Here is a 10,482-nt window from a genome sequence, read left to right as displayed (position 1 = left end):
AAGTTTACAAGCAGTTTCTTTGCTCAGTTTCTTTGCTCAGTTTCCCTGGCCATGAGTCCAGGGAGACTGTGCTGCTTCAGCACCTGATAAGACACAGTAGTTAGTAATGTGCATTTCTGCACTTCTGATTGAAATAATGTTCCATGCCTATATTTTGTGCTGGATTTGTGAAAAAAGCTTCTTTCTGTGTGGTGTATATGCTGCAGTGGAAAGCACTGAAGAGCACAGGAAGGCTGGAGTAAGTCTTGTAAATGGGAGCTGTGTGTATTGGGTGTTTGGAAATTCTTGGAAGAGACTTTCTAGGATGTCTGGAGGAGAAGGTACACAGGAGACAGTTCACTTGTTGTCTTCAGCATTGTTTTCCTGGAATGTGAAATTTCTGAAATGACAGAACGAGCTGGACACAATTCCTGCTAAGTACATATGGGAATGATCAAATTTTGTTTCCAGTATTATCCCCTTTAGTCACCAAGCTGCTGTCTGTACCTATGACTTGTTCCCTCTGGGTCCTCAAGTGGGCAGTTATCCAACTGATGAGGCTTTTTAGCTGAAGTTACTGATGGAGTCTTTGCTTAAGAGAAATGGTCCTAATTTGGCAAACTTAACTGAGCAAACTTGTTCACAGGACCTTTTTCACCCAGTGCAGTGTCTGTAACTTAGTCCTCAAAGAATAGGCACAGCAGGCTGTACTGGCAATCCCTTGAATGATATGACTGGCAAAATACAGAGGGAACTGGAGCAAATTGCCTTGTTGCAACTTGTTCTTTATTTGTAGAACACGATGAACTGAGAGTACCCAGTACAAATGCTCCCCGTTAACCAACCATGATATTCCCAGCTGAAGGCTTTCCCTCTCTGCATCAGCCAGCTGGGAAGATGGATTCAGCTCTGAGGACCTTTATGTCAGCAGTCCTTGGGCTTTCCAGAGTAGTAATTTTCTTAGTGTTGTAATTTAATGTCCCTCTGAAGCAGCTTTTTGTGCGTTTTCCGAGGCTTTCCAAAAAGGAGAGGAAGGAATAAGGCAAATGGAAGAAGGGTGTGTAGATTTTGTGACATAAAGGGGATGAATCCTGATCCTGAGCTCAGGGAGTACCTGGGGGTCTCCTGGCCTCTGGTGATGACTCTGCTCCCTCCAGGGTTTCAGTCTAAGATGGACAGCTTGGAAATATTTGTTGATTGCAGGATGATTGTGAGAGTTTAGTTGGGTTTTTTTTCAGGGAAATAATGAGCTCTACCAAGTCCTTTGCTCTGCTTTCAGCCCTTTGGCTATAGCACTGTTTGGACTGAAAAGATAGTGTGTCTCTACATTTCTACTGGCACAGACTTCAATCTTGTCTGGGATCTCTTACGACCGGAGAGTTATCCCAAACTAATTATCCCCACCTTGGTTTCTTTTATGTGGTGCCAAAGAGCTCTGGCCTGTTATTGAGACTGCAGTTTATCAAAAATACAAATAGATCTCCATTCTTAAAGTCAACTTTTGAGGAGTGCTGCTTGTAAGAGAAATCTTTGAGCTGTTTAGTTGCATTTATTTTGCTCATCTAAAGAATCAAGAAGCACGGTAGTGTTTAAATGTGAAAAACAGTCATTAGGTTAACTTCTGGAGCTGGCAATAGTGCAGGTATTAGCAATACACTGTCTAGAAAAAAAATACATGTGGCCTTACTATCAAATGGCTAAACATTAAATTTGCTGTTGTTTTTTTCCCCTTTCATCTATTCCTTTAGGTAACAACACTGGTTAACACCAGCAACAAGGGCCCCTCCAATAAAAAGCGAGGCCGTTCTAAAAAGGCTCATGTCTTGGCTGCTTCAGTTGAACAAGCAACAGAGAATTTCCTGGAGAAAGGAGACAAAATTGCAAAGGAGAGCCAGTTCCTGAAGGAGGAGCTGGTGGCAGCTGTGGAAGATGTTCGCAAGCAAGGTAAAGAGTGTGGATCTGGTGGCCTCTCAAACTGTGGCTCTTCAGAGCAAGTGGAACCATTCTCATTTCCCTTTGCTGCTCTTTCTAATGACTGTGCCTCTCAACTTGTGGGTTCTCAGCTTGCCTGGCTGGCATCCCTGAGCAGTAATGTAACTGGGTAGGTCTGGAAACTGGATGGCCCAAGCAGAGATTAAGAAGAGAAGCAGAAGGGCTAATTCTTTGAAGAGCATTTAAAAACTCAGTTTAGGCTCAAAAGCGAACGTGCTCCCTGCAGCTCTGAATTTTATGGGACTACATCTGAAATATGTCAATAACTTCTTCAATATCTGACTGTATACAGACCAGCACTGTAGGAGGAAGAGCCAAGTGTTGACTCAACAGAGATGTGTTTCTTGAATATGTAAAACGTAAACAACACCAAACAGAATGTGTAGACCTTGATTAAATATTCCAGGCTTCCTTCCTCACATCTAATGTTGATTTTTATAATTTTCTTTTTTACTTTCTTGGAGCAGACCTGCAAGAAAAGCCTATGGAGCTGACTTACTCTAAAATATGCACTAGTAAATATTGTTGCTCATAAATCATTTATCATTCTTCCAGTCATGAGTCTTTTCTATGCTTCAGTGAAACCCAGTCAACTGGTATTAATGGTGACGGCTGCTGCTGCAAAAAGGGGAAAACTCATTAGCATTAATTACTTGTTTGTAGCTGAAGTTGCAGAGTGGTGAAATATTAGTTGGAAATGGTTCTAAGTTCTGGATGAGGCTGGCTGATAGACCAAAGAAAGATCAAGGTAAGAAGGCTGCAATATAAGGGGCTAATTGAGTTGGCTTAATTTAACAACAACAAACAGCAGGAGAGCTCCCTTTGACTCCAGGCTTTAATTGTTGGTGCTCGACTGCTGCTCAGTTGAGAGTTAGTGCTCCTCTGTGGGTGCCTCCAAATGGCTCAGTGGTGCTGGTGAGAGAGGGAGCTCTGCTCAGCCCTTGGGACTGAGAACTTCCCTGAGCTGGATTGTAGCTGAATATTGCAGAGAGATGCTGAGGGGAAGAGACTGATAAAAACCTTCCAGATGACCCTTTCCCGTGTTTCTTGGCTCCTTCTTGGTTCTGAGACTACACATAGGCTTGATGCCAAAACCTCCCTGCTCTGTTGGCTTTGACAGAGGAGGTGAAGCTAATAACTGAGAGGTGCTGGAGTGAAATAACTTCCCATCTTAATGTTGCTTGACTTCTTCCTCCCTTTTTGCTGTTTGCAGCTTGTGTGGATTGTGGTGTAGAAGGGCTGGCTGTGCCTGTTTCCTCAGGCTGGTGGGTCAGTCTCCTGGACACAGGTGGTGCCCACCATGCTCTGTGGGAACACCATTGCAACACAGCCCAGGGTCAGAGCTGTGCCCTATCATGGGGTCAGGTTTAGCAGAGCAGCTCTTGGTGAAGAAATGAAAAGTCAAACCAGCCTTTGAGGAAAGGAGAAGCAAGCAGTAAAAATGAGCTAGAACAGAGGGAAGGGTTATTGCTGCCAGTGCCCAGGAGGATTGCAGTTCTCAGCAGTGCTAGTAACAGCAGGGAGATACAACCTCCCAGTGCATGTGGTTGTGCACACTCTGTGCACATCAGGAGCCTCCCCATATTGTGTCAGACCAATTGAATCTGTGAACTGGAGAAACAAGGAAAGTGGGATGCAAAGCCTATACATGTGCTCAGCAAATATTTTGCAAAAAGGGCATGAGTGGAGAGAGAATTTGGGTGTTGTGGTCAGCAGCAGGGTGATGATGAGCTGGCAGTGGGATTATGGATATAAAGCACAATTAATCTTCAGTGGAGGACAGGAAAATAGCATTAATAATGCCTCTATTTAGAGTAGGGAGTGGTTTAGTTACCATAATAAAAAAAGATGAATGAATGTAGACAGGGATTATGAAGATGATTAGGACAATAGATAACTTGTCTCATCAGAGAAAATTAAAAAAATTTTTTTTAGCCTAGCGAGCAGAAGATTGAGAGAGTACATGATTTTAGTGAGCATGCTTGTTCATAAAATCCCATTTGTTGGGGGTAAAAACAAAGAACTGAAAAGAGCTATTTTGAATGAATAATAGCATGGCTGCCTACTAAATCAATGTAAGTGGATCTTCAAAGTCTTCTTGTTTTTTACAATGGAAGAATAAATTACAGCAAGCAAGTTAATGAAATATCTTACAGTAAGATTCCTGGCCCGTTAAAGCTTTTTACTTTTGATTCTTTATAAAGTAAGGAAACTTTTTAAGGTTTTGAGCAGAAAAGTGGAGATAAGGAATCAAAGTGTTCTTCAAAATAGATCCTGCTGTGGTTATTGAAAAGACTTTGTATTTGGAAAGCATTTGATGTGAACATCTTAAATTTTGGCATTGCTGTAGTGTTTGTTCCAGGCATTTCTGCCATCAGAGGTTTGCTGGGTAACAGAAGGTGCAGCACTGGTCCTGCCCAGCTCCTCTGGTGCTGTTGGGAGGTGTTTTGGAGCTTCAGCCAGTCCCTTACCCAGGTGCTTGGCACTGAGGCAGCTTCCAAACTGGGCTCAAGAGGGAGATTTCTTTTGGGTCAGACTGGCAAGGCTGTTCCTGGTTCCCTGGAATGCTGATGGCTACAGCTCTCTGTCTCTGCATGTGAGCATGGGGATCCAGGGAATTCACTGTCCTCTCCTGTTGTTGTCTCCTATGGCAACTTTACATAACTGACCAGAAATTAGCACTTAACATTGAAACATCTAAGCCTTGAAAGTCTAAGTCTAAGTGTTTAGGGTTTGAGGTAAGAGAAGGAATGAAGGCTTTGATGGCTCAGTTTGCAAGTGCAGGGGAATGAACCAACTGATTCAGCTCTGTGTCCTTCTGCTTGGTTCTTCTAAGTGAAGGGTTCTTCAAAACTGAACAGTGAGATGAATTATGAAAGGGGAAAACAGTTTCTTCAATGTATATCATGGAGGCTGTCTGGCTTGAGGATTTCCAGGGAGCAGGAGGAGGCCAGTTGTGGAACATCTTGAAGTTAAATACTGAATTCTTCTTGGAAAATTCAACTTCAGAATTCTGTTGTGACCAGTTAGCTAAATTTCTTAGAAAGGTACAATGAGTTCAGTTGGTTTCCTGCAACAAAGCTTTAGGAGTGTGCCACTTTGAAAAGCCATAATCTGAGGGAGCTCTGAGGTGGCTCTTGGCAAACTGTAGAAGTGTTGTGGGCAGTATATGGATTTAATTAAAGGCAAGATTAAGGAACTATCAGAAGCTTTTGTTGCCATAAGTATCAACTCCTGTGTTGATATGGCAAAAATTGGTGTGGGAGCAGAGTTAATGGTGCTGCCTGGAAGTGTTGTCACACCCTATGGGTGTGGGGGAAAGAGACTAGAAAATGGGAATTTTCTTTTGATGGATTGGAGTCTGACCATTTCTGAAATGGGCTTTGTTCCATTAGATTTAAGTGAATTCTTAGTTCTTTATTGACATGATCACAGGATGGCTACTGTTGCCTCTTCTTTTCTCAACTCTGTTTTATTTTCTTTCCCTTCTAATATCTAATGAAGATCTAAGGTTGTATTGGAAAAAGAGACTACTCATGCAAGAATTTGTACCAGCTTTATAATCCGAGTCTCACGGTTGAAATCTTCTCCACTGTGTTACTTTAACTCTTAAAATCTTTCTTCCAGAGTGGTTGTGTTACCTGTGTTCAGTGTTGAAAAAGGGAAGATTTTGCTGGATCCCCTTGGAATTGCTGATGTGCACACACTATGCAGTACCTGCATATTGAGGCCAAGCCAGTGTGCTCTCTTGCCCTTTGAATCCAGCTAAAAGAACTACTCCAGGGTGCTTTCCCTTTATAAAAGAAGCCTGAAAGTCAGCTTCCCTTAATTGGCAGAAATGTATATATATGCAACAACTTTAAATATAATCTGCTTTTAATTTTGGGAAGCTGGTTATCTTTTGACACCCTGACAAGCTGTTTGAAACTCACTAAATCTTTAAAAATCTCATGTTAAAATAAAAGGGAATAGCATTTTATTTTAGGACAGGCTTGAAAGGTTGCAATTTAAGAGCTGGGTAGAGGATAATTTTGGCTTTTAACTTTGTTAGCAATTTCTGAGATTCACATGAAGAAGTGGCCTCTTCAATAAGTTGTTTTAAATAGAAAATAAATGAAAACAATTATTTGGGAATTGAAAATGTGGGTATTTTATATATAAGTAAATAAGGAAGGAGAAATTTGTACTCTGTTTTGGTTCTGGCATATCACAGAACGGCCTGGATTGGAAGGGACCTGAAATCCATCCAGTCCCACCCCCTGCCATGGCAGGGACACCTTCCACTATCCCAGGGTGCCCCAAGCCCCAGTGTCCAGCCTGGCCTTGGATATTCCAGGGATCCAGGGGCAGCCCCAGCTGCTCTGGGCACCCTGTGCCAGGGCCTGCCCACCCTGCCAGGGAGGAATTCCCTCCCAATATCTCATCTCACCCTACTCTGTTTAAAGCCATTCCCTTTTATTGTGTTGCTTCATGCTCTTGTAAATATATTTCCTTAAATCCTGAGGTTGTCAATGTATTTCATACTTGTGGTGATGACTGTTATTATTAGCCTGTTCCAGAAGGAATAAAGAAAGGCTCATGTCAGCTGTGTTGGGTTTTGTAATCTCCTGGCTGTTTGAAGCTCACAGCATTGGTGGTACATCATCTCTCACCCATCTGGAAATTTGGAGTTCTTAACCCGTGTTAAAGTAATGAGTTGTGTTCCCCAGAGCTGGGTAGGGGATACCTTTGGGTTGACACTCAGAGCTGGCCTGTACTTGGACAGAAGCTTTTTTGCTGTGTCCCAGTACAGATGTAGCATATTTTTATCTTAAAATGTTATGTGGCACTTTTGGTTGTATTATTTAAGATGATAGAAGGGTGTTACATAGGGGGGAGCATTTGAACAAAGTCGAGTATCTTGGTGTGGTTGCTTGGGCAGGCTGGCAGCTGTGCTTGGGCTGAATTTAGCTGTGAAGGTGTAGAGTGCCTGGGTGGGGAAAACTTCCTGGGAAGATATTATGTATGGGGATGGTTAACCCCAGGCTCTCCAGCTGTTGGCATTTCTGAGCAGTTAAAAATAAGCTGTTAAATAAGTGGAGCCTCCTGGGACTGCATCAGGCAGAGATTTTGGTGCAGCCCTTGCCCTGTTTGGTGTGGGGGATTCCATGGGACTCACTGTCAGCTGTCACTTGTCAAGCCCTGGTGGAGGTTTTTTAGTCTCATCTGAGACAGGCTATTTTTATTTTGGCATTTGGCCACATGGACACTTTCTCATACAGGTTTTTGGGAAGCCTCTGAAACAGCATCTAGCATCTGCTTTCTGGTCATCTCTTGCTGCCTGCAAATCCCTGACCCTGAGGCCCTACCATTTTCTAAACTAAGTCCTAGCTGTTCTCTCAGTGTTTCTCAGATGTAGAGAGATCCAAGGATAACAATGTGGATTCCAAAACTTACTGTTGTGTAGGAACTGTGGTACTGGAAGCTGGCCCAAAAAGTGAGGGAGAAATCCAAAATTTACTCCTCTGATTATATGCAGGCATTACTTTCATGCTTTATGAATGCCTTCTGGAGGAATTGCTCTAGCTGTGCAAAGTGGCCTTTGCTTTTCATAGTTAACCAATGGCATTGTTAGCATCTGAAACCCAAATTCTTTGCTCCTGCAGCAGATGCAGCCCCACAGGCTATGAAATGTTGAAGCGTTTTACGAAGCGCTGCCTGGCTTTGAATTCCAACCAGGGCATATCCAGCCAGGTCATCGCTCCGAGTTGTTTACGGTCCCAGGAGCTGTGGCAGCTCACTGTATGTTTACAGGGCTTTCTGCTGCTTTCTGCTTAACTCCTACACGCACACAAATCAAAGCTTTTGCTCAGACTTTGAAAGCGTCGGTGCTTGGGAAATAACTGCAGCCCTGCAAAGGCGCGCTGAATTCACCTCTCTAGAGAATTCTGGCATGCTGAAACACCTGTACAAATGGAAATAAGGACCAAAGTGTGATTTCCTAGCCCTTCCTCCCTGTGTGAACCCCTCTGCACAAACCCCTGTGCCCCAGTGCCATGCGGTAGCTGTACTCAGAGGTAGCCGCACGCAGCATTAACTGTCAGCCGTGTGTCACAAAGGTTTTGTTTTAGAGACTCAGGTTGGCTTAGGAACCTTTCCAGCGGCTGATGGATGCTGTGTGATGCTGAAGGCAGCCCCTGCTGTGTCCCCATGCAGGTGACCTGATGAAGAGCGCCTCGGGGGAGTTTGCAGATGACCCCTGCTCGTCGGTGAAGCGCGGGAACATGGTGCGGGCGGCGCGCGCCCTGCTCTCCGCCGTCACCCGCCTGCTCATCCTGGCTGACATGGCCGACGTCTACAAGCTGCTCGTGCAGCTCAAAGTTGTAAGTGTGGGTTACACCTGCTCTGCCAGGTGCCCACTCTGTGTGTGACCCCGTGGGGCCTGCACTGGCAGCAGCTTCCATCTGCAGTGGGGGGCTCTGGGGGTTTTCCCTCTCAGCAGAATGTGGGGAGGGTCTGGGGGTTTTTGCTCTCAGCAGAATGTGTGCAGTGGGCGTGTGTCACTCACTTTTGTACTCACTGTCAGTAGCTTTTGACATTGAGCTGCACTTTGTTCTGAACTTTTAGTACAAAAACTAACTGAGCCCTGGTCTGAAGCTGCAGGTGAGAGCCAGCCCTTTCATCTTGCAGAATTTGGCTTTCTTATAACCAGTACTCCTTTGCAGCTGCTAGGGATGAGTAGCTTCAGCAGGCTAAATAAAAATGAAAGTGGACTACTGTTTGAGGAAGCCTTTCCTACCCATGGGCAACGGGGTGGGCGAGTGGTTTGTGCAGAATTTGAACTTGGAAATGACATTGGGCACTGGGTCTTCCTTTGCAAACAAGCTTTGAGGACTCTCCTTGTGCCCTTTGGCACTGCTATGGCCCTGCCAGGGCCCTTGACTCCTTCATGCTCTTTCAGATGTGTGTTCCTGACTGTCTCTGGTAGCTGCTGACTATGAAACAGTAGCTAAGCACTGTATCCTATTGGCCTTTACAGTGTCTCTCATGAAAAAATAACAGGGGGCAGGGGAAGATTGCTTTCTCTGACTGCCATGAAGTACATTCTGAGCTACCTCCTGACCTGTGGACTGTATTGCTTGGAAAAATACATGAATATATATTCTTTTAGGTGGAAGATGGTATCTTGAAACTAAGAAATGCTGGCACAGAGCAGGATTTGGGTATCCAGTACAAAGCCCTCAAACCAGAAGTGGACAAACTTAACATCATGGCAGCCAAAAGACAACAGGTATAATGTGGCCATTTTCTTCTGTATATTAATTCTTGTTTTTCTTTTTCAAAATACCTTGATGCTCTTGGAAAGTGTCTGTCTTGTTAATACTTTTCACTTTATTTTTTTACTTTATTGCTGAGTACTTTATATTGTGCTCTGCCACTCTAAGGAACTGTGAGCTTGCCTGGTAAGCAAGGAAAGTGTGCTTGGCTGTAGGGTGCTGCTTCTGATGGAATTTGTTCATAGTAGCATTTGTAAATGTCAGTGTTTTAGTGCTTTAATGGCATGCTGCTGCCCAAGAGCTGCACTTGAGCACAGGAGCTGAGATGTGTCCCAGTCCTGGGGCACTCCCCACTAGACCCCGTTGCTGTTGTGGTTCATGTAGATGGACTGAACATGCCCATGTGCACAGGGGGCACAATCCATGGCTGGGCACAGCTACAGCTTCCTGAGGAAGTGAGTGGTGCTGCTCATTGGTCTTGCACTGAAATGTCCATTGGAGGAGGGGTTGAAACTCCTGTTTGTTGTGGGTATTTCTGTGTTTGGATAGCTTGTGCTTAGCCTTAAATTGTGTGTGAAATTTGTTTTGTTCAACAGCAGTGGTGTGACTCATTCTTGAGTAGTTAAGTTTTCAGAGGAAAGCAGAGGTGTGGGCAGTTTAAATTATCAGAAATACCATAATTCTTTTAGAGCATTTTTTGCCTCTTTGTTCTGTAAATACGTACAAACCAAAACAGCTTATGCACCTCTGACACTGCTTGGGGTTTTTTGCACAGATTTGTCTTAGAAAATAAGCTGGGTGCAGTCAAAAAGGGATTGTCAGTTGGTTATGTATCTCAAATCTGATTGTAGTAAATGGGAGTAGGGTTGTGATGGCAATGCAATAAATGCTCTAAAACTGCTTTGTGATGGATTGTTCCATACTATGGGAAGTGGTTGTACAAAATCTGTAAATCTCTGTGCCTGCTTGGAGTGCCCTCCCAGCTCAGTGTGTACCTTACAGAGGTCACCTATTGCCCATTCATTTTAGAGAGTCTGACAGAATTTTTTTCCCTTTTCTCAGTAAGGCATTCCTATCTTCATTTTCACTGCCTCTTTGTTAGATTTAAGAGGTAATTTTGAAATGGTGCTGCTGCTAATAACTGTGGTTGTTCCTTCTTTTATAAACTTACTGCTTGTGCTGGACTCAGAGGTTTTATCTGATCATGGTGCTCTGTTCCAAAACAGAGGTGATGGTGCTTTAGAGAATTACAGCA

General features: G+C 43.9%; 1 protein-coding gene across 1 annotated transcript in view; it reads left to right on the top strand.

Annotated features, from left to right (window-relative positions):
- The window catches only part of CTNNA1 (catenin alpha 1), a 116,799-nt gene that overhangs the window by 16,750 nt on the left and 89,567 nt on the right, over positions 1-10,482 (top strand). Inside the window, exons 3-5 of the mRNA XM_054288148.1 lie at positions 1,728-1,923; positions 8,167-8,333; positions 9,122-9,241. Of these exons, the coding sequence (XP_054144123.1) occupies positions 1,728-1,923; positions 8,167-8,333; positions 9,122-9,241 (483 nt within the window). The remainder of the gene's footprint in view (positions 1-1,727; positions 1,924-8,166; positions 8,334-9,121; positions 9,242-10,482) is intronic.

The sequence above is a fragment of the Melozone crissalis genome, unplaced genomic scaffold (assembly GCF_028551555.1).
Source record: "Melozone crissalis strain CALT ecotype California unplaced genomic scaffold, PUWL_Pcris_2 ptg000061l_1, whole genome shotgun sequence".
Classification (NCBI taxonomy): Eukaryota; Metazoa; Chordata; class Aves; order Passeriformes; family Passerellidae; genus Melozone; species Melozone crissalis.
This window is presented reverse-complemented; position numbering and strand designations above follow the sequence as displayed.